Source organism: Arvicola amphibius, chromosome 4, assembly GCF_903992535.2.
Source record: "Arvicola amphibius chromosome 4, mArvAmp1.2, whole genome shotgun sequence".
NCBI lineage: Eukaryota > Metazoa > Chordata > Mammalia > Rodentia > Cricetidae > Arvicola > Arvicola amphibius.
This window is the reverse complement of record NC_052050.1, coordinates 146,992,678-147,020,400: the sequence shown is the minus strand read 5'-3', so window position 1 is coordinate 147,020,400 and position 27,723 is coordinate 146,992,678. Positions and strand designations below refer to the sequence as shown.

The window sequence follows — 27,723 nt, the reverse complement described above, 5'->3', positions numbered from 1 at the left end:
TGACAAAACGTACAGCCTAATGTTCTTGCCCTGGGCTATCTCCTACAGGTAAAAGGCAAATTCCTCTCAATGAACATGCCAATCACTTCAGAAACAGGGCCCAGAGACCCCTGAGCTAGAACTGACTTGAAAGCCTCTTCCCTGAGAACTAGCATTCATGGTACCAGAAGATGCCATCCAAGCTTCCATAGGAGGGAGGCAACCAACAATCCTAACCATCTACGATGCCTATAAACCACATCAGTGACTAGCATGGCATGATAACCCTAATGGTGCAGTAGTGGTACACATTCCTTGGCAGTAACCAACAGCTGTCTAATTGGACACAAGGTCTGCTCAATGGAAGGAAATTCAGGCCTAGTACTAGAAACCTACCCAACTATCAGTGCTATCTAAGTCATGGATATTGATGAAGAACCTACGAGCACTGCTTTACTAAACCAGCACAATCTCTACCAACAACCTAAACGTTTGTCCAATACCCACAGATAAGTGTTGTCTTTATCTCTCATCAAGGGAACTTCCCTTTGAAGCATTGGGGGAGACCACCAGTGAAAGCCACAAGCAAACAAAATGTAGTCTTTGAGCCCAGTCCCAGTGGATACATCTACAGAACACTTCTGCACCTAGGGTTCAGGGAACATTGAGAAGAGGAGGTAGAAAGAGTGTAAGAGCCAGAGGAGCAGTGTTTCCTAGTAACGCCAGAAGCAACACCTATAAGGTCTCGCCAGCATGACTTCCTAAACATGGTCTCAGCAAGGAAATAAACAATTGACTTGTCAAAGAACACTTGGGAAAGACCAAGAGGCCTCAACCCTGTACCAAGAACCACAGGCAACTAAGGAATGCTGAGAGGAAACACACACCAATTACTTAATACCCATTAATAACCATCCCTAAAAATATACGCCCAAGTAACATACAAACTGAGAGGTCTTATTTATGAATATATGTGTATTTACATGTACGTATATGCATGCAATATCAATGATAAAAAACTATGCATTTGAAAGAGGGCAAAGATGGGGGTCGGGAAGGTTCTAGAGTTATTGAAGGATAGAGAGAAATGTTGTAATTATATTCTCAAAACTTTGAAAGAATTAAAAAGCAGCATAGGACTAATATGCCTACTACATAGGGAAAAGGTTGCCATTTTGTTTTCTATCCCCTGAAGTACCCCAGCCCCTCACTCTTCAGTGAATGTATTGGGCTTCTTTGGTTACCCTGAGAATTGACTTTTCTTGGTGCTTATGGGCTTGTTCCTCTGCAAGGGACTCTGTATCCCCATTAGGTTTGGTTGGAGACACGAGTAAGAGCCAGAAGTCCTCCCTACTCTAGTGTCTGGTCCATTTTACTTTGTAGAAAACCACATGGTAGGTTGTAAAAAGTCCTCATGCCTTGATCTTCACCTGAAAGCAAAACTCAATGAACCATAGCTTACCTTCAGCAAGAGCAGAATGCTCCCCACAGGAGGGAGTCCTGTGGAATTGTGCTCCTTTCTTGGCGGGTTCAACTTCCTGACACTGACTACTGTCCCCTGTTGCAGGGAGGCCTGTCCCCTGTTGCAGGGAGGCCGCTCAGCCTAAAATAATCACACAGAAACCATATTATTTAAAGCACTGCTTGGCCCATTAGCTCTAGCTTCTTATTGGCTAAGTCTTGACATCTTAACCCATTTCTATTAATCTGTGCATCACCATGAGGTCACAGCCTATCAGCAAAGCTTCAGCATGTCTGTCTCAGGCGGCTCCAAAGCTTCTCTCCCTGCCTTTCTCCTCCCATGCTATAGGCCAAGTTAGTTCCTTTATTCATTAACCAATAAAAGCAACACTTAGACAGAAGGACCTCGCACATCAGTCCCCACTCCCAGCGTTTCAGTATTTTAGTCTATTGTCCCCAACTTTTAGGTAAAGGCCAGCCTTCTGGGACACATGCGTGCGCGCGCGCACACACACACACACACACACACACACACACACACACTGCCTTTTTAAGTAACAAAAACCATTAGAGATCTCACATAGTGATTCCTTATGGAAGGAGTTACTTTTCTATCTACTCATACTGTGTGTAAGGCTACACCCTCTCTAGGGCATTTTGTTATTATGTAAAAATTATGTAATTTTCTGCTCTCTTCCATCCCGTCCCCACCCTCCTCCTTGTCCCGTCCAATTTTAAATTTCATTTCTGGGTTTTCTGGGTCTCCGAGAAGGGACTATTATGGGACTAGAGACTCCACTGAGGCTGTTCTTTAACAATGAGGTGCTTTGCTAACGGGAGTCCTTATCTTAGAGCCCGCTGTACCCTCAATTTCCAGTGAGGCAGGAGGGGAGGCAGAGGATTAATCTTCGGAGAGAGTAGAGGTAATTGATGACCTGCACACAGAATGGCCGTGTCACATGCTCTGACAAAGGAGTTGCATTTTTTTTTTCTGATTCATGATTCACTTTCATTAAATCTTACAAAAGCATAAAAATTAAGCCAGACTAAGCAGTCAGTGCGGCATTTAGCCAATCACCTTTTCTGAAGGAAAGGGAAAAATAGTACACAGATTCTTGCCAGAAAATTCAGGCAGTGTGGTCATCATAGTTCTATGATAGATATGCAAATTAAGGACGGAAAATGTTCAAGTCCTCAGAGAAACTTTCAAATATATACACACACACACACACACACACACACACACACACACACACAGCTTGAACACTGGAGCCATGTATCCTGGTGAGGCTAAAATTGGCAAAGGCAGAGCTGAATGCCAAATGATAATTTCTGCTAAATAATTCAGGCCGTGTGAACTCTGATATTTCCCTTACTTTAATGAGTATAATGTGTGCAATTACCATTTGCTTTCCTTGCAGTGCCGGACAATGGGCCTTTTCCTAATTGTGAACTCTGGTTTTCTTTAGGTAACTCCCATCTGCAAAGTTCCCTTATAAGCCCTGGGTCTTGCACATGCAGCCACTAAACAAATGCACATTACTGAGTTGATGGCAATTATAACGAAGAAGAAAAGGATTGCAGAACAAAAGCTAAGCTTGCGTATAAGCTGGTCAGCAGTAGACAAATCTCATAGAAATGATAAATCTCATGACGTGGGACTTCAGCTCCTCTGTGACACTGTCTTTCTCCTTTTCCCCCTGCAGGGAGGTGATGCTGACACAGTGGATAAGAATAAATGCTGTACCCTCTGTAACATGTCCTTCACCTCTGCTGTGGTGGCCGACTCCCATTACCAAGGCAAAATCCACGCCAAAAGGTTAAAACTGTTGCTAGGAGAGAAACCTCCATTGAAAACCACAGGTATGTGTGGGAACGGATGGTCCAGGCTAGCCCTGAGAGCCACACACTGCGTCTGTCACATGGATTGCCCTCTCTTTGGAAACTGCAGGCTTTGTGGGTCTAATGGCAGATGCCACTGAAAGCCCACAGGGATGGATGGGGAGCTGGGGCACACCAGACCGCTGAGTGTGATTTCAGTGGCTACATATATTATGTTTGTCACACTTTTACACCATTGAAATACACATCTGTGGTGCTCTCGCAGGTTCAACCTGTACCCTGCATGGGTATGGATGTGCACCCAACACTCGAGACAGGTTCCTGCCAGTGTCTGTGTAAAGCCAGCATTGTCCTTTACCTTTGTGCTTTACATATAGCAGGGCCTTATTACACGTTCTTAGTTTGGTGGAGGGGAGGCAGGGATGGAAACTAGTCTCTGTTTGGAGACGAATGCCTGCTTAGGACATTCCTTCCATCATTACTGGGGAAGCTGCGATCAAACCGTTCAACTTTCATCAGTAGCGAACAGTGATAGCAGATTACCTGACCTTCTAAATGCTTGACTAAAGGATGTCTCTGGAGGTTTATCAACTCGCGAGGCTAAAAAAAATATTTTATATAATTTAATAACACTGAAACTATTTGGCCAAGATGTATATCATGATGAAGATGTTGCTGCACTGGGTTATAATCCCAAGAAGTTAGGGGATATTCTTCATCATGTCTACTCTTGCAGTGCATTAAAATTTAGTAGTGCATTTTATCTTGCTGTCTAATGAATCGTGCATAAATCGTGGGTGTAATTACTTTAAAACAGTGTTTTGTGTCTCTGAAGCAATGCTTGGCTTTTGCTTCCCTGGAGTCTTTCTTAAGCGACTATCTTCTTTTGCTTAGCAAATAGCAAGGAATCTCCACTCCATTTTCCAACTCAGTTGAGGAAAGCAGGTTGTTTTCTTGGAGGTGGCTGAGACATCCGCGTGTAGAATGGTTTTGTCTGGGAACAAGTGCGGCTTATTTTGGAGCCTCTATGTGATGTGGCATTGATCAAGCGGCACTCTATTGAGACACTTGTTCTGTGGAAGGCTGGGGCACTAACCCTGTGACCTACACATCGTCAAATCTCTTAAAATAGACACTGCAAAGAAGCAGTCACTGGGGAATTTTTATCTGTTCTTTCCGTGAATGAGTAGCCGATGTATTCTCTTTGCCTAAGCTGAATGGTGATTTAAGTAAGTAACATTTGGAGGACACGGGCTGTATCTTTGCTTATTGCATTGATTAGCAAATGGGAAAATAATTATTTCGGTATCAAAACTCTCACATGCCAGAAATAGTTCTTTGTGATTTTTGTATCCATCTTCAAGGAAACCAAGGACCAGGTCATCTTTCTGAACTCAGACAATCCCAGAACTAGGGCATAGAACTCAAGAGTGACTTGTTAACTCTCAATATATTCTAACATCGAGGGCTGGCATGACAGCTTAGAGGGAAAACTCACTACCAAGTCTGAGAACCTGAGTTTGATGACTGGACCTCTGTGGTGGGTAGAGAGAACTTAAAGTTTGATCTCTACACATGTATTATACTATGGCAAGCAGCCTCCGCATAAACAAATACACTAAAACATTACAAGAATACACACACACACACACACACACACACACACACACGGGAGGAAGGTTTATTTTAAAAAATGAGATCATTTAAAGGGTACCCTTATTCACTGAGTTGGCCCTTGTTATCCATGGTGCTAATTTAGCTGTGAGGTTGCAGAACTCAAAGAATCTGTTAAGCCAGGGCAGAATGGGAATGGGACAGGATAGATTGCACTATGAGCTTGCAGTTTTCATTGTGAATCATGGGGTCTAGTTGTCGTAGCTTAGACTCTTCCTCATCCAGTTCAGGTTGTCCTTCTCGGGCATGCCCTCTCATCCATCTGCTTTGGGCAGAAAGTATCTTGGAAGGTAGCACCCACAGACAAAATTGGAGTTCCAAGAAGCTAAACGATTTCTCATGCTTGGAATGGTGCCAGCCAGTAGGCACAAAAACATACAGAAATGGGTACTGGGAGGTGTGGTCCAGGCTAAAGGTTGGGACATTGATGAGACAAAGGGTAGCATGCTAGTGCACCTGCAGAAAAGATCAGGCTGGACACCCACAGTAGTGACAGCTGGACTTTGGATGCAGTTCTGGGGTTTGGGGAAAATAAGGGATGCCCATTGTCTCAGTCAGGGTTTCTGTTGCTGAGAGGAAACACTATGACCAAATAGCAATTTTGGGGAGGAAAAGGGTTTTTTTGAGGGGGGGGGTGTTTGTACTTCAGCATCACTGTTCATCATGAAGGAAGTCAGGACAGGAACACAATCAGGGCAGGAACCTGGAGGCAGGGGCTGATGCAGTTGCCATGGAGGGATGCTGCTTACTGACTTCTCATGGCTTGCTCAGTTTGCTTTCTTATAGAACCCAGGACCAGCAGCCCAGGGTTAGAATCAACCACCATGGGCTGGGCCCTCCCCCACTGATCACTAAATGAGAAAATGCCTAACAGCTGGATCTCAAGGAGGTAGTTCCTCAGCTGAGGATCCTTCTTCTGATGACTCTAGCTTGTGTCAAGTGGACACACAAATCCCCCCAGCACACCCATTATGGGATATACTCACTTGTAAGTGGGTATTGGCTCTAAAGTAAAAGGCAATCATGGTATAGTCCACAGACCCAGAGAGGATAAAAAACGAGGTCTTAAGGTGAGTTGTAAGGATCTTCTGGGTAAGGAGAAATAGAATAGACTTTGCTGATGGACTGAGGTTGGTAGGGGTGGGAACAGGAGGGATCAGTTGGGTTGGGGAAGAAAACTACTGAGAGAAACGACTAGAATTGGGCATTTCAGGGGTAAGATAGAACCCTAGTCCAATGGAAACTCCATGGAATCTACAAGAGTAACCCTAGCAGAGAGTCCTAGTAATAAGGGACAAGGAGGCTGAACCAGGCATCTTCTGTAACCAGGCAAGGCCTCAAGTGGGAGGATTGTGATACTGATCCAGTCACAAAACCTTCAACCTACAGTTTGTCCTGCCTGCAGAATGTTCTGGGACCAGAGCCTAGCAGAATCCTGTTCAAAGAGACCAGAGACACTTCATCAACTGATGGGAGCTGATGCAAAGTCCCATAGCCAAACATTAGGCAGAACTTGAGGAGTCCCATGGAGGAACCAGAGGGGTCAAGGACACCATGAGAGCATGGTCCACAGAATCAGTTGACTGGGACTCATGGGGGCTCACGGAGACCAGGAAGCCTGTATGGGTCTGACCTAGGTCACCTGAGTATATGTACTGGCTGAATAGCTTGGTGTTCTGTGGGACTTCTAACAGGGGAAGTGAGGACAGTCGCTCACTTCTTTGACTCCCTATGGGTTCTTTCCCCCTACTGGGTTGCCTCACGTCCTTGATGTGATGTATGTAACTGGTTTTACTGTAGCATATTATGCCATTTTGGTTGATGTCCCTAGGAGGCTTCCTCTTTTCTGAGGGTACACAAAGGGGGTATGGATATGGGGGAAAAGGAAGATGAGGGGGAAAGACGTGGGAGTGGTTGGGAGGCAGGAGAAATTACAGTGAGGATGTAACAGAAGAGAAGAATAAGAAGACAGAGAAAGAATGAAACACGGACCATCAGTTAAGGAACAGGTGCCAGGCTGGAGAAGGACTTCGTCGAGGTGTGGCCAAAAGCACACACCCAGTTATTGTGAGGGCAGAAACCTAGAAGCTAGAGAAGAGAGACCCAAGCCAGGGCTTCTGAAATTGCTGTGTGCTCCCTGCTTGGCATCAGATAGCCTTCCCTTGCAAGCCACAGCCTTTCATGACAGCAATTTAAAGAGGGCTCAGTTCGGAGGTTTTTCTGTGCACATGTACACAACAGGCTCAGACTACCTGATCTGCTTGGCTGTCTTGAAATTACGTCTGTAACGAAAACAGAAGGGAGAGACTGGCAAGTAAGAACCACTCAACTGAGCACGGTGCCAGAGAGAAGCAGTTCCCTGCTCAGGGAGTGCCTCTTAACCTGCCATGTCATGAATAACAGCCTCTCAAACCCCAGGGATTTCTGGGTAGTCATGATTGGAGTAGAGCTTGCTGTTTCTCTGTGCTCCTTCGTCTGGTGGAGGTGAGTGAGCAGTCAGGACCTGCGAATCACCCTTTTCTTCCGCCTCCATCTGTCCTTGGATCGCACATCTACTGAGCACTCTGCAGGATGCACTGCCCTTTGAGTTGCCTTCTTCAGAGGGGAGCATCTTTACTCAGGCTTCTGAAATGCCTGGCAACCACTGGAGCACTGGAACACAAGCCACATCTGCACCTTCTCAGTTTGCATCTTGGGATCTCTGGTCCAGACACAGTTGTGCAGACAAAAGCACAAGGAGAGATGCTGGATCACCATGTGCTCACAGGTTCAAAGAATGGGTTCTCAGATGGGAAGGGAGATGTGTGCTGTCATCTCCTGTCATTTGCAGTGAGACAGGAAAACTTGAAACTTGGCTATGCAGAGAGGCCAGAGAGCAGAAGGCTGTGTCAGTTAGCTATCACTATAGCAACAGGACAATGACTTTCTAATTTATAATTCGGGGTGGGGGGGGAACAGCATACAGACCACTTTTTAAGTAAAAACAATGATGACGATTTAAAAAGTAAAAAAAAAAAAATCTTAGGAAGATTTTAATGAGCAGGTAATTCACAAATCACAATTTACCCTTTGGGCTTCCTTTCCTCCAGTCAGATTCTTGCTGGATGCTGCTTTGTGCTGTGGAGTCACTGCAGGGCAAGATTGAGAGGTTCGCTGATTTGATTGATGGCTTGTGGCAGAGCCCTGGGAGGTGGGACCAGGGAAGAAGATAGGGTATGTTCACAGTGTAACCAGCATCCTGAGATTTGTCTTAGAGCAGAGTCCCAAAGGAGTGGAACAGTCGTGAGTGACTGTTATTGAATTCTAAATCCGGGGTGGATTTAGTCTCCTGCAGCTCTAACAGCAGTGTCTGTGAGTCTGTGACTTGCATAGTGTTTGCTGAGGCGTGAAGGGGGGTTGCCCAGTGTTTGGGCCCCCAGATTTAGGGCTCCAGTCTGCGACTTGAAATTCACCTCACTTTTAGACCTCTACTCGGGAGGTAAGAAATCACCGTGGGAGTGCAGGGTGGCAGAGAAGTGCCCTTCTCTTGGCATGCACAGGAAAGAAGTCCAATCCTACTATGTCCTTCAAAGGTAGATACTGATAACCTGAAGTCTTCCTGCTGACCTCCAGCTCTTCCCACAAGTGCCAGGGACACGGATCTTTGGAGGAATTTAGGACCCAGACTGTAAGAAAAGAATGCCATGAAGATTCTCTTCTTGGAGACTGAATAAAGAAATTGGGACTGTTAGGTGTATGAAGCACGTCTGTTTGGAGAGATTTTTAGCGAGCTTTCCTAGGGTGGAGCTCTAACCGTGGAGCATGTGCTCTGTGCGCATATGTGTGTTTGCACATGTGCCAGAAAGCAGCAGATATAACCAGCGAGTGGGTAGAAAACCAGAGAGTTAGGCGGGAGCTAAAGACAAGGAGGAGTCTGTTGGTACCCAGAGATGCTCCTAGGCCAAGTGTGAGCGTGGGAGCTCTTGATGCAGAGCCTGCAAGCTGCTTCTTGGGGCTTTTCCAGCTGGGGTTCCAGCAACAGTTAGTGCGTATCTTTAACTTCTTGTTGAGGCCTCTAAACCTGAGACTTTCTGCCTGTTGCCGCCTGCAGGCAGCCCCACTGACAGACTGGCTTAAGAGAACATTGGTTTTAGGGACCAAGGACCTCAGACTCAGTGCTAACAGAATGGGTTTCATACATTTGGTCAGCACATTCTCCTCCCTCCCCAGCTCCAGTCTTCTCGTCTTGTTCTACTGCTGTGCATATATTTGCATCCAGCTCACTGTTCTTGGAGGGTTCTCGGTGGTGAGGGAAGAGCTTGGTTTTCTTCCATGTTCAGAGCCTCTGATTCAGCTGCCACCTTGTCTAGAACACAAAAAGCCATTGTGTTTGATCGCTTAGTTCATGATTTTCTGAGCTGTGTTTTTGGGGCTGAGGCAGGGGCTGGCATTTGGAGCTACTGGGCAGGGGAGGTGTTTCTGGTGGGCATGAAAGCCATAAAGGCAATCAAGGTTTGGGAAATAAGACTTTCAGAGGGACGGACATACAGGCACCAAGCAGGAGCTAAAACTCTAGACTAGCAAGTGGCAGCAAGAGGGAGTAGTCTTCAAGACGGAAACTCAGGATAAAATAAGGAGTCAATCCCAGAGAACCTAGACAACAATGAGGACCTAAGAGAGACATACATAGATCTAATCTACATGGGAAGTAGAAAAAGACAAAATCTCCTGAGTAAATTGGGAGCATGGGGACCTTGGAAAAGGGTTGAAGGGGAGGGGAGAGGCAGGGAGAGGAGCAGAGAAAAATGTAGAGCTCAGTAAAAATCAATAAAAAAATAAGGAGTCAGATACCAATATTAGGGTGCCAAGAAGGACCTGTGTCTCAGGAATATAGACTGATCTCTGTTACCACAGTAAGAGCAACGATTAAAAACCTGGAAGCTTGATGCCAAAGCCCAGGGCTTACATAGGAGCCACTCCTCCTATGCCCGTGCTAATAAGTACCAAACAGGCCAGAGACATCCCCCAGGCTGTGCGGTGCATGGCAGCTTCCTCCTGGGCTCCTGTATAGGCGACAGTCTTCCCTGCTCCATTGAACTCATGGCTGTGCAACTCAATTCCCAAGTGGCCAGTTAGGTGGCATCAGGCGTGATATTGGTGAAATAATGTTCTCCAAAGATGTCCCCCAGCACTTGCACAGCCAGGCTATGTGACAGGGAATCTAAGTTTCAGGTGGGTTTGCAACGGATAGTTCATCAACTTTGAAACCCAATATAATCCCCAATGTATTCGGAGTGAAAAGAGGGGGCAATAGGGGTGAGGCGGTGGGAGGGCCCCGCCATTCACTCTCCGGGTGCTGGTGGAGCTGGGAAGGCAAGGGTTCTCTCCTAGAGTTCCCTGAAGACTGTAGTTCTGACAACACAGCTGGGAAGGGGGAGGGTCCTGACGTGCAGAATGGGAAAATGACAAATCTCTGTTATTGAAGCCACTAAATGTGTGCTAATTTGTCACAGGCACCCTGGAGATCTGGTTATTGGACTGACAAGCAGCTGACTTGTTGACCTTATGTACAGCTCACATTGTTGTTGTTGTTGTTGTTGTTGTCTTGAGACCCACAGATTACAGTCTAAGGGGAACCACGACCGTGGGCGGGGAATGCTGGAGGACCTGGAGGTATATCTTCCTTTGGATCTTATTCCTCAGGTCGTTACTCCCGCACCCCTGCATATAGCCATTGGTGACTGCTTTTCCGGTGGTATAACGTGTTGGTCTCCCTAGGTGACCACCAAGCCCTCCACACTTGCTGCCTTTTTCTCTGTGTGTGTTAACGTGCTTTCTCAGATGTTTATGGACAGATTCTGAATAAGCACCCCTGAACCGTACCTTCCCTATAGTGATCCACATCTGAGATGTTCTTCACGCTTCTTGCTGTGTATCTAACTACCTCCCCTAAATTCTATAGAGGACTCCACTAGTCTTTGGGATTCCTCCTGGTTTCTAGAAATCTCAGCAAGCACATGTGGGTTTTGCATCTGTCATAGCTAAGACCCAGTATTTATTAGTGGAGGACTTGGCTTTCTGGCCCTTCCTTTTCCTTGCCATGATGATTATGAGCTGATTATCACAATCAGCGGACACTTCTGTCACATTATTGGAGCACTATAAATGGCTCTGTCTATTCCAGAAGTGTGGCGACTTTTACTTACTCTGTGCTGAACTTTTCTCCGGGACATAGAATTTCGCACATGAGCTGTTCTATTGTTTGTCGTCCAAGGCAGATCCCTGGGTTAATTTACTGTGCCAGTTGGTCTATAAACTCACATCATAAAGGAGTCATAGCTCCAGAGTTATTCTCTGTTCTGGCATGCTCCCAGACACCAGCTTGATTGCCATGATTTTCATGCTAGGGAATGATAAAAAAAAAAGAGCTTGGTGTTTGGTTCCTATGTGATGACAAGCCTGAGTGGTGTAGAGAGTCACAAAAGCCCTGCAGAGATGATGAATCAGAGTCAAGCAAGGTGTGAAGATGCAGCTCAGTGGTAGTGTATATGTATGTATATATATAGTATATATATAAAACATCTATATGAACACACACATAATATATATATAACACATGTGAATGTATATACACACATATATCTACATTAACAATAAAAGAAAAAAACCATGAATTTTAGAGAGAGCAACAGGGAATACTTGGGAAATAATCATTAAAATACTTTTGGAAAGCCAGGTGGTCATGGTGCATGCCTTTAATCCCAGCACTCGGGAGCTGGAGGCAAGAGGATCTTTGAGTTTGAGGTTAACCTGGGCTGCAGAGTGAGTTCCAGGGCAGCCAGGACTACATAGAGAAACCCTGTCTTGAAAAATCAAAAAACAATCAAACAAACAAAAACCAAACATCAACCAAACAAACAAAAACAGAAATTCAAAACAAAACAAACCAAAAAACTTTCTTAAGAAATAAAGATGAACTAGCAAATCTGAAACTAGAAAGGCATCTTTCCAGGTATCTTCCATGTTCTGTCATAAATTGAAGTGGAAAGTTTCGGCTGTAGACAGATAATCTGAATGCTTAGGTGGAGTTACATCTTTATATTAGAGGCTTCATTTGTGCTTGTGGCAAACATGTTGCTTATATGAAACCTGCTTACCTCCTACCCTAGACATTAAGTTGATTGTGACTAGGTATTATATGGGTATCATTTTAAGGCCAGGCTACACAATGGAAGAGGACATGCGACTTTGCAAGAATAAGAAGCAAGCCTTCAATGTGCTATTTTAGAGTTGAGCATCGCTATTACCAGGGAGCTTAATCTATCCTGCTGATGCATTGTCCCTTCAGGGTCCCGTTTCACCTGGAAGCTTTTATGAATGCATCTATCACTGAAAAAGTAGATCTCGAGCCCGGTGTTTTATATAATTCCCAAACATCATTAGCCTGACAGTAATGACACTAAAGCTTGCCACAACCTTTCTTTCATTTCTGCAGTTGCGGTACTGCTTGTTTTAACACAGTGGAAAAGGCCCGCGGAGTATTCCCGAGGCAGGCTTAGCAGGCTGTGCCATTTCCTCAGTCCTGTTGCGGCCGCAGTTGTTGGCACACTGAGTAAAGAGCTGTTGGATGTGCGAAATGGGGGGCAAACATTAGAATAATGACAGGCGTTTAAATATTAATGGTTTCATTTTCACTTGCATAGCCTCGTTTAAAGTTCAAAGACAGTGGGTGGGCCTACCCGCTCTCTTTCCTAGGTTTCCAAATGGCCTTCCCTTCCAAAGAAATGGTATAGATTGCAATCCAAGATATAAACACAGCCTCCGAAGGCACACCCAGTTTTAATTTCTAGGTCACCTACACAAGCTTTCGTACATTTGGTTTGCACATCAGCTCTCAAATGAATTGTAGAAGAAACACAACCAGGCCGAAGACATATTCAGAAAAGCCTGGGGCAGGGTCCATCTCACGGTAAGGACAGAGTGACAAGATTGTCCTGCATAAATACATCTAAGTGTGTATCAGCATGCATGCCGAGCCTTATCATGGGTGAGTCATAAGGAGTCACTGAAGTGCCTCCACTTCCAGAACCCCTTGCTGTTATTCCCACACAGTACAGAAATGTAAGAAATCTGAGTCACTCCCTTGAGAATGATCCACACTGAGGCTGAACTAGGCAGCCCTCTAATCCTCGGGTGTCAGCTCCCACGCTGTGAGCTGTGCCCTATTTTTTGCTTTCTGTTGAGGGTAAAGTCTTTGCTTATGACTTTTCACGGTGACTCTGCCATTTATAGTTGCCCCAAGGGCTGTACTGAGGTGCTGTTTAGTGTTCCGAAGTCAAGCCAATGGAGGTGACCCTGTGGAGAAAAATTAAGCAGTAGTTCAGGTTCTTCCAAGCTTCAGTTAGAGCACAGCTGGCCATGGACCCAATGCACGCATTAGGTAATGTATCACCAACAAATGCACAACGAGATTATGTGTTGATCCACTGACCAAAATGTGACCACAAACTCTTATGAGCCTCGTCACTCACTGTTCAACGTTTCTGGCCACAACTTAAAAACTACCATGAATGAGACTTGACTATGTATGTGCCCAGCAAAAATTACCCTATATTCACTTCCAGACATTAAGTTTCCAAGTCTGCTCATTACTCTACAGTGAAATAAGAACTAACATTTGAGAAAAAAAAAAAAAAACCCTAAATTCGGTTAAACTATGTGAAGCTGAGTAGGACGGACTCTAGCTTAGCTGAAAAATAATAAAATCAGTAATCAAAGCTGGTAATTAATATATCAGGAGCATCGCACCCATTGTTTCATTTAATCTTTTGTGCTTTGTCATGCATAAGGCATAGTAAGGTATTATTATTAGGACTGTCTAACCGAAGAGTCAGCAGAGACCTGAAGTGAGAAACTTGCATCGTGCGCAGTCAGAACTGAAAAGCGAAAGCCGGGAGGGTTGCAGGTTCCATGACTTTGCGCTGCTCTCTGGTGGTAAGGAGTGCTTCAGGAAAGGCCTCGGCTGATTTTGGCTCGCTTCCTGAGTACAGCAGTTCAAACTCTAGGGCTCTCACTAGGTGATCAGCAGCAGCCCAGCCACAAGGACAGATATTTATAGTCTGAAGTGGATCATTTTTCATCTGTGGGCTCAGTGAGCAGTATGGGAATGGGGACAGATCAGCTATGGCCTCGGCCACTCAGCTTCTGTGTGTGTGTGTGTGTGTGTGTGTGTGTGTGTGTGTGTGTTGACTCTACGTTCCTCTTCACCTTTATTCCTTGGGGAAAAGGCGACAGAGCTTTAGGAATCTTCCATGAATTTCCATGCGAGACACAGGCTTGCTTACTTGAGTTCTCTGTGGAATGAATAAAGATCAGGGTATTCCAGGTCTGTTTGAAAGTTACATAAATTCAAGTGTTGAATAATGTATGCGCCCCAGGTTCTATCCACACCTCCTATTTGCATATAAGATTTTATATACCATTGCAGCTCTATCCTCTGATTCAGGTTACTTGGATTGCTTGGCATAGTCTGTCCCGGCGCTTGTTTTCATAACTGTGCACAAATATAAGAAATAGCTTTGTAGAATTGCAAATCATTTTCCTTTTCTGGGGCCTGAAGCTTAGAGGGGTGGAAGCATCTGCCCAGGAGGTGCAGGTGGTTGGCAGCAAAAACACTCTTCTTCTGGAATTATCCCTCCTTGACATCAGTTGGAGAGGCAGAATCCTGGACCACTCTCTGGTCATGAGGGCTCAATTGCATCAGCCCTGTGGATGAGATGAGTTGAGAACTTTTGGCCATGACCTTTGTCCTCTGGACCACTGTAGGTTTGGAACAATGATTAGATCAAGTTTGCTGGATTCTTGCATTTTTTGACTAAAGATGCAAGATCAATGATTGAACAGAATTAAGGGCTTTAACAGTACAACAGCTGCTCCCTAACCCAAGACTAAACTCGGGAATTTAATTATCTTCTATACGAATAATTCCTTTTTTTAATAATTATTCACTTTGCTACTAGTTCAGAGTGGAAATGAGACACCTAGAAGCAAACACAATAAAGTTTTGTGATTTTGAAAGAGAAGGAAAAGCTGTTCATCTCAGCATCGACATTGACAATCAATCACTCTGTGTTTGTGTTTGTGCTGAAGATTGGTTTGCTCTCGAAGATTGCTCTGGTGATGTCAGCAAGAAGTGATGCCGGCCCATTGTCATGTAAGGCAAGGGATTGGACTTCTCACCCTGATGTTGTCACTGGAAAAGATAGTTCTAGACAGAGAGGAGATTGAAGGGAGTTTTCCCTGCCTTTAGATTCAGCCACTGTATTCCCTGAAGGCTAAGGAGTTTAATTGCCTGTCATTTAAAACTCCCTACATGGTGTGAATCTTGTGGATAAGACTTATATCATTTGAATGCTGACTGTCATTCAATTACTATCTTCAGTGATAGCCCTTTTAACTGCCATGAGCTCATCTTTCACCTTTGGGTGATCAGGAGAGCTTCAAGACAATAGAGGACTCAAGCCACCTTTTGGGTGTGACTGGGCCTCTGTTGCAGAAAGAATTCCTTAGTCATGTCTACAGTGACATAAAGCAGAAGAGTAAGAGATCCATTTACTATGCTTGCCCTTGAACTGTCAGCAGGAAATGTGGTTGGTCTTAGGATGCTCACACACAATGAGTGCATCGTTATTCAGATTAAACTGGCAGCCACCATGATTCCCCTAGCAATGGTAGGAATCCAGGCATGTCCAGTCTGTGAAGCAGAGAGGGCGCTCATTAAGTAGGCATTAGACTTGAAATAATGAGTGGTGAACATCCCGAACTTCCTTAGTCCTGGAAATACCCACAGAGCTTGAACACCAACCTTAGAACCCCATGTTTCCTCTTGGTTGTATAAGCATACCTAACAGGTGCTGTGCTCAAATGAGGTAAGCATTATATTGTTTTATATGTAGAAGATGGATTTAAATTTTCTCTGACCATGAAGGGTGGTGCAAAGGCCAGCTCCAACCAGTGCCTGAGATTCCTTCTCTCTCTTTAGGGCCATCAGTTGCTGGATGAAGGTTCTATGATGACATTTAAGAGAGTCATCAATCTGACTACAGGGCAAGGCCAGTTCAGGCACCCTCTCCACTATTGCTTAGGGTCTTAGCTGGGGTCATCCTTGTGGATTCCTGCGAATTTCTTTAGTGCCAGGTTTCTTACTAGCCCCATAATGGCTCCCTCAATCAAGATATCACTTTCCTTGCTCTCTGTCTCTGTCCTCCTGTCTTGACCATCCTGTTCCCTCAGGTTCTCCTCCCCCTCCTCCCCTTTCCTTTCCCCTTCTCCCTCTACCTCCATACTCCCAATTTTCTTAGAAGATCTTGTCTATTCCCCCTTCCCAGTGGATCTATATATATTTCTCTTCATGTTCTCCTTGTTACTTAGCTTCTCTGGGGTTATGGACTGTAAGTGAGTATATACATGTTCATCTTTCTGGGTCTGGGTTACCTCACTCAGGATGTTATTTTTCCCAAGTTCTATTCATTTGCATGCAAATTTCAAGATGTCATTGTCCTTTTTTTTTCTGCTGAGTAGTATTACTCTGTTGTGTAGATGTACCACATTTTCTTTATCCATTCTTCAGTTGAGGGACATCTAGGTTATTTCCAGGTTCTGGCTATTACAAATAATGCTGCTGTGAACATAGTTGAACAAATGTCCTTGTAATATGATTAGGTATCCTTTGGGTATATGCCCAAAAGTGGTATTGCTGGGTCTTGAGGAAGGTTGATTCCCAATTTTCTGAGAAACTGCCATACTGATTTCCAAAGTGGTTGTACAAGTTTGCATTCCCACCAGCAATGGAGGAGTCTTCCCCTTACTTGGCATTCTCTTCAGGAGAAGCTATCATTGGTATTTTTGATTTTTAGCCATTCTGACTGGTGTAAGATCATATCTCAGAGTCATTTTGATTTGCATTTTCCTGATGGCTAAGGAGTGATCAGTCACCCAGCAAGACACCCTAATCTCTAGGCCCTCTCAACACCCCGGGCCCCCTCCCCCACCTGCCCCATAGGCGGTTCTGAAGAGCCCAGCTATACCTGAACTGTTCTCAGGCTCAGAACTCTACTGATACTGAGGACCCCGCCTTCCCTCTCTTGTCCCTGCATAGCACATTTGTGTCCTGACAGCAGGCATACCCCTCTTTGACATTCTGATCCCTTCCCCTCATATCCTACTCATCATAAATACAATGGTTCACTGCATTCCCGGGTAGGAAAGCCAGGCCTCTGGTTTGGCTTTGTGTTTAGAATACAGTAGAAAATATGCTAATTTTTATCTACTGAGTCAACAGCAAGTTGGCTCAGAAAGACCGAAGCATATGATTTCTTTTTTCTTCCCCCTTTCTAACTCAGATAGCCTTCAAAGAAACTGCTTCTTGGTGGATTTCCTGCTAAGTGATTTCGTTGAGTGCCTGGGAATTCACAGCTTTAAATTTACCAAAGATTTTTCAAGAGCATTTTGTTGTATTAGGACTCATAAAGGGGAGATTAAGAGTACCCTGGTAAGTCTTTCAATCCCCTCTCCAGGCAGTGATTCTTGTTGTTAGTTAGGGGTGGCTACAGGCAGGATCCAGGAATTCTGAGCAAAGCCCTCAGTACTGGGACGTTAGGAGGGCGTGGAAGCCAGCAGTCTTCAATTGTCTGTAGGACTGATTGCTACCTGGTGAGATCACTTGCCTGAGAAGTGGGCACAGGCTGAAGCCCACTCACCAGCTCCTCCCACAATTACACCTTGGCTAATAGAAACTGCTGATCATTAGCCTCTTAATTTTGCTTTCAGCCAGCACAGTAGCAGAGATCTGAACTTCCCACTTTCAGTCAGTAAATCTAATACATATAGAATATTGGGGCGGGAGGGAGTGGGGAGTGGGGCGCTAACTCTGGGTGTAAAGCATTTTACTACATACTTACATAAAGGGGGAAACTAATTCACACATTTCACGAACCCTGATGTTCAGTACTTAAGAATCTTGCTTTTTCAAAGTGTTTCCACCACATCTAGAGATGGACCAAGTTCACAAAATCCCATTTTATTCATTTGTTTCCAGAGACATTCTACTTCATTGGAGTTCCAAGACCTATTTGCCTTGATGGCTGGAAATAATAGCGCTGAAGTCTCCCCCCTCCTTCAGTTACCAACCCTACAGTCAAGCCCTAGCACCAGGGGTCATTAAGTACCTCTCTTCTAAAGGCCTGCTGTTCCTGGCCCCTTCTTTCTAGCCGCGTTGGAAAATAGATGACCAACAGGCCAAACTCCCTCACCTCCGGTGTGTCTTAAGTGTTACTAAGTCATACTTCAGCCACTCTTCTTCCATCTTAAGTAGCTTTAAGTCTTCAGCCTGTAAGGCTTTCCTTTGTAAGCCGTCTATCTGGCTCTTATATAACCTTCCTATTATTCTACCAGGCATCTTGTTTGGCTTTGGAAGAGTTTTGGGTTTCTAGATAGACAGCAAAACTCTGGCCAGCTAAATGAACATTCACCTTCATGCATGACCTTTGATAGTTCGGCCCCTTTCGGGATATACAGCAATGCAAAACAAAGGGAAGGATGTGAATAGTGAGGGGGTTTGCCTTCCAGCATGGCTACAAATACATCTTCAAATAGACTCAGGAACACCACAAGAAGTGCCCAAACTGAACAAAAATCCATATAAAAACACCTTATCTAAAGTTGTGAATTTGAATTTAGTGTGATTTTAATTTCAAAAAATTATATGGATTTTATTTATTGACTTCATGATTTTCTTCTTAGAAAACATATAGTTAGTAAAAATTGTTCTGGAAAATTGGGTCCAAACATGTCCATGCCGGCACGGAAGTCCATGAGGTGTGCTCTCTGCCTAGTGCCACAGAGTACCAGCTGTGATGCAGATGAGCTAATGGGACATGCTTGGGAAGGTGGCTGTGATAGTAAGCCCATGGCACAGATTGCCCCCCCACCCTCATTGTGACTGTTGCTACCTGAGAGGCACCGGCAAAGCTCTGAAGGCTGCTATCGTCTACTCTTATCCAAGGGGATTCGGAGCCAGTCAGTCTAGGGAGGCCAGAGAACAGAGACTGCTGAACCTCCCTCAGCTGACTCCAATGCCCAGCCAAGGCAAGAGCCACTGAGTCCTCAATCCCCATTCCCCAAATTTAATTTGTGTATGAGCCTGTTACATACCCCAGATTTCTGTCTGTTGGGTGTGGGACAACCTGAGATAAACACACTGCCGAAGCTGTGTATCCTTCGTGGAGGTACACCCTGGGAAGCCGATCTGAACTAGCCGTGCTCTTGCTCGCTGTCCTTTGGCACACACAGCCTCATCAAAAGAAATCCCTTTTGCTCTCATGTCCTCGGCCTCTCTCATTACTATGATGTAGCAGTAATGATGTGTGCTGATGAAGCCATCATGGGATTAATGACAGTGGGTGAGGCGCTTGATAATGTATGCTTTGTGTAGGGTCTCTGGGGAATGAACTGGCTTAATGACTTTTCCTACACTGATTGGAAGAGAATTGCTGAGGCGAAAAACTCTTCCCTTATTGGCTCTGGTCCTCCCTTGACCAACCTTACTGCTCAATTTGAAGAGTAGTGACAGAAACTTGGGACTTCACCTTCTTAGAGACCGGGGCATCTCAGCATGCAACACTCTGACTGCTCTTGATATAAATGTTGGGTGAGACCCGCCATGTTTTAGAGTGCCGTCACTCATCTGTGTCTGTGATGTGATCTCTTGATATTCTTCTTTTGCTTTGAAGTTTTATAGCGCCAAATCAGAATAGCCTCAACTCTCATTTGTTTCTATCCAAATAGCAGTTGAGAAGTAATTTACTCTCAGATTATCTGCGAATAGATACAAACACTATGCACACATGGTATTGTACTTTTAATGCAAAGTAGAGTCAATTTCCATAGCTTGAAAACCATAGAGTATTGAGGTCAGTGTTAACTTTAGAGTATTGAGGTCAATGTTAACTTTAGCATGAGGAATCTCAATATTGTAGTTAAGCAGAGAAAGTAGGAACCCCCTTCTGTGGAGGAGAGGTGGTGTGGGTTGAGAAAAGCAGGTGTGGATGTGGGCGTTCTGCTCAGAGAACAAGGCCAGGCTCCCTTCCCATCAGGACGTCCGAATGTTCTGCTTTTCCTGGCCCCGGACTGCAAGGCTGCTGCTTGCTTTCTCCAGTTTTAGTGGTGGTGCTTCATCTTGGCCATGCTTCTAGCCCTGATAACTATTCTCATCTCCTATCCCTCTGTAAATATTCATGGACCATAAGACATGATCCAGGAAGCTGCTTCTCCAGTTGAATAGCTGATGCTGTAGGATAAGTAAATTCTTCCCTACTCCTGAGTGTGGGGTATGGGTTGGGTGGAGTGGTAGTGTCGGCAGAAGGAAAAGCATCCCAGCTGGTGCCAGGGCCAGGTGTCAGCTGTGCAGTTCCCCTCCTCCCTGACCTTAGTAGTTTCTGTGATATAGGTAATGTGGCTGGCTTGGGATGTTTTCTGGCAGCAGATGTTGGGAGGTAGGGAAGCAACCAATTCCTGGCAGCAAGATCATGGCATTTGTCTTGAATGTTGCCTCTTAACCCGTGCTAAGGGATCTAAAGATATGTCACCATGTCTATAGGTATCCAATTAACAGGTGGTTAGTTAATTCCTGCCTAAGCAATAAGTGATAGTTCAACTTTATATATGATTTCACTTTTTTATGGATCCCAAAATAGTCAAGAAAAATTCTAGACTACACAGCTCATGAATTTTAAGTTGTGCAACATTCTGAATAGAATGGAGAAATCTCTTTTTCCACCCTGTCCTGCTCAGGTTGTCAATCTCCTCTGGCACAGGGTATCAAAGCCGCATAAGCTGCCTCCTTGTTTCCTTCTTAGGCACCATGGACAGCATATAAACCACCATGGTATCACAGTGCTTAAGTTCAAAAGGCCCTAAGTTTAGTCAATAATGGCCCCAAAGTGTTGGTCATTCAGATGTGTCAGAGGGTATCATAAAGTGTATCCTTTAAAGGGGATAGTAAACAATCTCAATTAAATTTTAAAAAGATATATTCTAAATGTGCTAAGATCTACAGAAGTAGTGAGATATTGAACATGTGAGCATTGAGAAACCTGGGGTCTCAGAATTATATCCCATATTGCAATAGAGGCACAACATTGTAATTCTTAATGTATCTGAATTGTGCTATAGGAAGTACCTTCAGAATTTTTCTACTCTGCTCTCAGGTCAAAAGAAATATCTCGCAGATACATTTACCAAATAGTTAGATCTAAACAATTGAATAAGTCTGTTTTAATAACTTGGCCATTTGGGAAAAAATACAAATCCTATGAGAAAAAAATCTTTTTATTTTATTTTTAAATAATCTCTGACCAATGAAGCTCTTTGTTTGCTGGACGCTGTGTATATAGCATCACAAATCTCGGCAACAAACAAGAATACCTCCTCATTGGTCAGTTAGATTAGTTCTGGATAACATCTAAAAGTCCAGCTTCCCAGGAAAAGGAAAGGGCTGAAGGGGACCTTGATATCTAATGGTGAAAATGTGGGTTACCTTGAGCAAGTGGCTCCTATGGGATCCAAAGGACCGCAATGTCTTCAGGTTTTAAAAGTGGATTTTGTATGAGTCTTGTGCGTTACCTCAGGTCAGCTACCCTAAGGAATTGAGAACTGTAAACACAACCAGACATTCTGCCACTTCAAGGGACTGGAGGACATTCCTGTGTGGTGTTCAGTCCAAGCGCCATGATGCCTTCTCTGAGAGAAACACCTTTTCCCGAGCAGTCTGCAGAGAGCTGGGTCCAGTGGTTCAGCAGTAGCCATTACACCAAGCCAAGGAGTGCCCTAAGCAAACCATCACTCTTTCTCAGATGCAAACTGAGTTATAGAGACTGAATGGCTTTCCTTTTTTAGCATGATCATGTGATGTGTGGGTCTGGTTCTGAGCTCCTGAGGTGGATCAGTGAGCCAAGAGAACATAACCTTGTCTTGCGGAACTTACATTCTAAACTCTTGTTGGTATGAGAAAGTAATAATGGGTTTTTCATCCCCTCTAAAGTTCTATGTAATAGCCTATTTTTTTTCAGACACAAAGATCCTGCAGAAAATAGATGTACTTAAGATATTTAGAGCCCAATCAACAACCAGAACTGGAGGGAATTATTCTGTATTAATGAAAACCGGTGATCTATGACTATTGTCTTAATGAGCACTGATAACATATGCATGGGAATGGGTAAGGAAGCAGGCCATGTTAGTAGACTGATTATGCTAAGAATGTTGACACACAACTGAATTAGAATGACTGTTCCATGAAACCATCTTCTTCCTTGTTTATTCTTGGGAAATACACAACGGTATATAACCTAAAACATCACATACTATAGTGTTTAATTCATAATGTGGCAGGTGATTTTTCTCTCTGTCATGGCATGGGGAACAGAATTCACTTAAGGATCTCTCCTATGAGAAGAGGAGAGGTACTTAACTTTCATCTAAATAATTAGAACCCATTTTGTTCTTTTAAAATACTGTGAAAACTGCTTTTCTCCTCTGGGTCTTCTAGGAAAGTAGAAAATACATGAACTCTTACATTATATTCTAGCCACGCTGCCTTTCTTCCATCTTATTTCCAGGAAAATCAACAATAAATTAACAAGTCATTGCAAATGAAATCTTTAGAGATTTAAGACCTGGTTGTGGTGGCGCAAGTCTCCAGAGTCGTGTTTTCCATGCTATGCCAAAGCGTGGTAGCATGAAATGCAGCCTACATATAATTTATAAAATAAAAATGCTTGCCTCTGCACTGATGAGTATATATACATGCATATTAAAAATTCATAATCCACAGTAGAGACATGTTGGGGGAGGCTGCTTATTTGTTCCTTGATGCTCAGATTCGAAATAACCACACAGAAACTGTATTAACTAAAGTACTGCTTGGTCTATTAGCTCTAGCTTCTTATTGGCTAACTCTTACATCCTAAACTAACCCATCTCCATTAATTTGTGCATCACCATGAGGTCGTGGCCTACTGGAAAAGTTTCAGCAGGCTCTAGCAGAAGCATCTGTCTCTGGTGGCAGGTACATGGCTTCTCCTGACTCTGTTTTCTTTCTCCTAGCATGCATTCAGTTTAGTTTTCCTGCCTAACTGTACTCTACCCTATCACAAGCCAAAGCAGCTTCATTATTCATTAACCAATAAAAGCAACACATATAGAAGGACTTCACACATCATCTCCCCTTTTCTGTCTAAATAAAAAGGAAGGTTTTAATTTTAACATGGTAAAATTACATATAACAAAACAGGTATCAAGCAAGAATTTCAGTTACAATATTTATCTACATTATTTTTTTTATCATAACTAAGGAAGACTATAATAGCTATCTTTTCTTCAACTCCATCAAAGACTCCAGAAGGATATAATATTATCTAAGTAAACAGGAAGTGCATTGTAAGCAACTTTCAAAACTCTAGAATTGACAGAGATATCTCATGACCTAGATAGTCACCCAAGTTTCTCCTGTAATGTTAGAGCATCCAGTCTTCAGCCTAGAGGCCCATAGCATCCAGCAGACTTTTTCATGAAGCAGGAAATTTGAAGATCTGTTCTGCCTTGTAATGGCAAAGTCTGTCTGTTGCTTTCTTCTGTGTCCTGCAGAATGTCTGGCAGATACTTTCATGAAGCAGGAATCCTGAAGGACCATCTTGCCTTTAGGCAAGTTCAGCAGTCACTTTTCTGTGGGCCCTGCATATCCAGTTCGTACATTATAACATCAAGCAGTCCAGGCAAGAGCAATTTCCTGCCCAAATTGCTAACAAACTTTGTTATTTGATGCTTAGAAAGCACTGAGAATAAGTGAGACTGAGAGAATGGGGGCAGGGTCATGGAGGGTCATGTAAAAATGATGGGGATTTGGAGAGAGAGAGAGCGACAAAGAGAAAATTTGGGCGCCAATACGGGAGATGTACAGAAGGGGCAATGAAGACAGAATGAGAGAGCAAGGGAGATCAGCAGAGAGAAAACTGAGATGAGCGAGGGCTGAAGGGGAAGAGAGGAGGTTTAGTCACCAGTGCGGATTGCCGTTGAAACCGCACCTCCCTAATGGCGGGGGCTGAGGATAGAAGTGGGTAGCAGGTAGTGACTCATGACTGGCTCAGCCACCATCTTTCGATGTCCCTTTGGTGATCTGGTAGTAGATTCTGTTGGCTTCTTTGAAACACCTGTCCTGATCTTGTCACAGATTTTTATTTTCTTAGTGTGACGTTAAGTCAGCTTTGTCCTCAGAAGCAGGGGTGGACACAGCAGGTTTTCCCTTTGCAGCTCTGAAAGTTCCTTATCTGGAAAACCTCAAAGTATCAGCCATTTTATGATAATTGGTACCTTCTCAGTTGCTTTTTGACTAAAATGCCTGACTTAAGAAGAATTATTTAATTCACAGTTTCAGGGGGTTGCTTGTCCCCCACGCTCTTGGAAAGAGCATCATGATAAGTGGGGGAATGAGGGTGTTTAAGACTGCTTCCTGGCAGACAAGAAGCAGGAGGGAGGGGATACAACAGGGAACCATGCTGACATACAGCACCCCAAAGACCAACCTCCTCCAAATAGGCCTCCTTCTCCTTTTCTCAGTCTCCTCAAAATGCTACCAGGTAAACCTACCAAGAGAAGAATCCGTTGATGCCTTCAGAGTCTCCAGGATCTAATAACCTCTGGAGACGCCATTGAAGAAAAACTGGTGTACTTGTGTACTTACCCTAATGTCTGAGTCATTCTCAGGTCCGATCAAGAGCATCATCAGAAGTGAAGATCACAGTGCCATAGCAAAAGCCAGAGAGAGAGAGAGAGAGAGAGAGAGAGAGAGAGAGAGAGAGAGAGAGGGAGAGGGAGAGGGAAAGGGAGAGGGAGGGAGAGGGAGGGAGAGGGAGAAGGAGAGGAAGGAGAGAGGAGAGAGAGGAGGAGAGAGAGGAGAGAGAGAGAGGTGTTCCGACACCATGGTAGATCCAACTGCCTCCTGCAAGGTGCGGTTTTCAGAATGGCATACACATTTCTGTAGTCTCCGAGAAATAAATAGGCCACCCCACAGAATGGATGGAAATTAGAGAATAGTGACTTTTAATTCACCTAATTTAGTTTGAACGCAAAGGGAAGCCTGGGGCGTGCATCTATACTTTGGCAGGCTGTTTAGTTGCCAAGCCCTCCCCTCCAGCATCTTGTCACGTGCTTATGTTTATATTGAATATTGCAACACCGAGTTTCTCAAGCCCTTCACAATACAATTTAGAATCAAAGTGGAAATTTTTCTCCTATCTAAGTTTACTTGCTTATAATGATGACCATTTACATATTCGTTGATTAATTACTTGCTTTAGTCATTCAATGGAAGTCACGGGCTGCGTTCCACTAGCTGCTGACACTTACCACCTGTGCAGGTTGCAAGCCATGCCTTGATGCAGAGTAAGGTGGTACTTTGACAGCAGCACAGACACTGAAAACATCCTTTTCTGTCCTCAAGTCAGCTGATGGTTTTATCAGAAAACACAGACAGGAGTCAAAAGTACACATTATTCTAGGCTGCTATTCGAGATGGCTCATCTAATAACTTTCTGTTGAGATGCTGTTCCCTGACAAACTTGGTTTAAGGCATGCAGACAGGACATGAAATGTGCACCAGGCCGTGACTCAAGTCCTGTTTGGGTTACTTTTCACTGGTTACAAATCCATGACCTTCTGGCCAAAACATTGAGTCTGAAAATGTTTTGAAGCTGAGAAACTTCAGGATTTTGTACACGTGCTACCCCAATTTACTTTCTATCAGGGTGATAAGTACCATGACCAACACCAAAAAGCAACCTGGGGAGGAGAGGGGTTTAGTTCAGGTGACAGATCGTCATTCTTCGTCAAGGAAACTCAAGGCAGGAGCTTGAAGTAGAAACTGAGAAGGACCACTGCTCACTGCCTTCCTCTCCTTAGCTTTCTCAGCTCGCTTTTTTACATAACCCTGGTCCACCTGCCTAGAGGTGGCATTGCCCTCAGTCACCTGGGCCTTCCAACATCAATTAACAATTAAGAAAATTTCCCACAGACATGCCTATGGGCCAGACTGATGGAGGCAATCCTTCAATTGAGGTTCTTTCTCTAAGTGACTCTAGTTCGTATCAAGTTGTCAATAAAAAGTAACCAATACACACACTGATAGACACACATGGCATGTCTATCTGATCCTGGGGAAACAACTGATGAATGTATCTATTCTCTGTGCTTTGCACTAAGTGGAATATAGCCTATAAATCCTACCGGATGGCGTCAGGCCACGTTCTTATAATAAATGAGTCGCAGAGAAACTCGAGTTTTGCCAGGTTTATTTTTTTTTAATCTTTGCACTGCAGCAAGGAATTATGGGTATATTCTAGACAAGACAGTGAATACAAATGTACCTTTAAAAGTCCACACAGCCACAAACACACATTTATGTGATTACTAAGACTGAAAGCGGTTTTAAGAACTACCATGTGAGTGGCAGAGCCAACAGACGCTGGTAAGTTTGGAGGGAGGAGAGCGAGCTCACTCCTAGGTTGTCAGGGCATCATTCCGTGGACTGAGGGTCAGCCCACGGGACCTTGTAGCTATAGAAAGAGTGCAGCGAGGTGCCACGTCCTCCTGCGAAGAGCCCGTGGACGGCCGGTAACCACTATGGAAGGGTCTCGGGGAAACCACTCAGCAGTGCTGTGTCACGTTAGCAGTAGTGATCTATGATAGTGGCTACTGTTTTTTTTTTTTTTGAGAGCTATGTTTTCATAAAATGATAAATGTGACAATTTTTTCTGCCGCTGGCGCATATGTTATAAGGCCGTCTTTTTCATGGTGACCTAAAACAGTTTTATGGTAGTTTGGAGAGGGGCATTTTTCAAGGCAGGGTTTCTCTGTGCAGCTCTGGCTGTTCTGAAACTCACTCTGTAGACCAGGCTGGCCTTGAACTCAGAGATCTACCTCTGCCTCCTGACTGCTCGGATTAAAGGCATGTGCTGCCACTGCCTGCTACTTTATGGTAATTCTTAAGGAAACTATGGCAGCGCTTAGGGCTGTGGTTCTCAGCTCTGAATGAACATTAGAACATGAACCAGTGTTAGTGGAGTTGTGTGTTAGAATAAACCTGGTTCACAGCCCCACCTATCCTGATGTGTTTGGTTGGCGGTTCAATCTGGGCAAAGAGATACTAAGATTTAGATCAGTCTAAAGCTTGAATAAAAATACTCATTGATTTTGAGTAGCTAATATTTCTGGATTTAACTTTTAAAAGCATAGGTGAAGTCCTTATTGGATATTTTCGTATAATTTAGAAAATACAAAAAGTATGAAATTAACATAAAATTATACATTAACTAAAGAATTTTTTCAGTCAAAAATAACCAATATTCCTCTTTGTATTTAATGGCTAGGACAGTGCCCTTTGGCCAAGCACTGTGTTAATGATCCATGCACACACAAATTTTTTTATTAAAACTGAGAGTCTGTGCTCCTCCTATAATTTCTATATTTGGTGTGGAGTCAGAGCTGTCAACAAGAAAATTTCTACAGACTGTTCCATTCCCACCTGGTGAGTCTGTAACTACAAATGTGTTAGCTTAAGAAGAGATGGTGACCATACAGCTGTATAGAAACCAAAGACAACAGGAATCAGGAGTGACACAGCCCAGTAGTGCTGAAGCCCTGACCGACCGGGATATGGCTTTGATTTAAGGCTGGACT

At 44.0% G+C, this 27,723-nt stretch overlaps 1 protein-coding gene across 1 annotated transcript in view; it reads left to right on the top strand.

Moving 5' to 3' along the window:
- Nucleotides 1-27,723, top strand: part of Zmat4 (zinc finger matrin-type 4) — a 344,754-nt gene that overhangs the window by 204,056 nt on the left and 112,975 nt on the right. Inside the window, exon 4 of the mRNA XM_038328487.1 lies at nucleotides 3,147-3,303. Within this exon, the coding sequence (XP_038184415.1) occupies nucleotides 3,147-3,303 (157 nt within the window). The remainder of the gene's footprint in view (nucleotides 1-3,146; nucleotides 3,304-27,723) is intronic.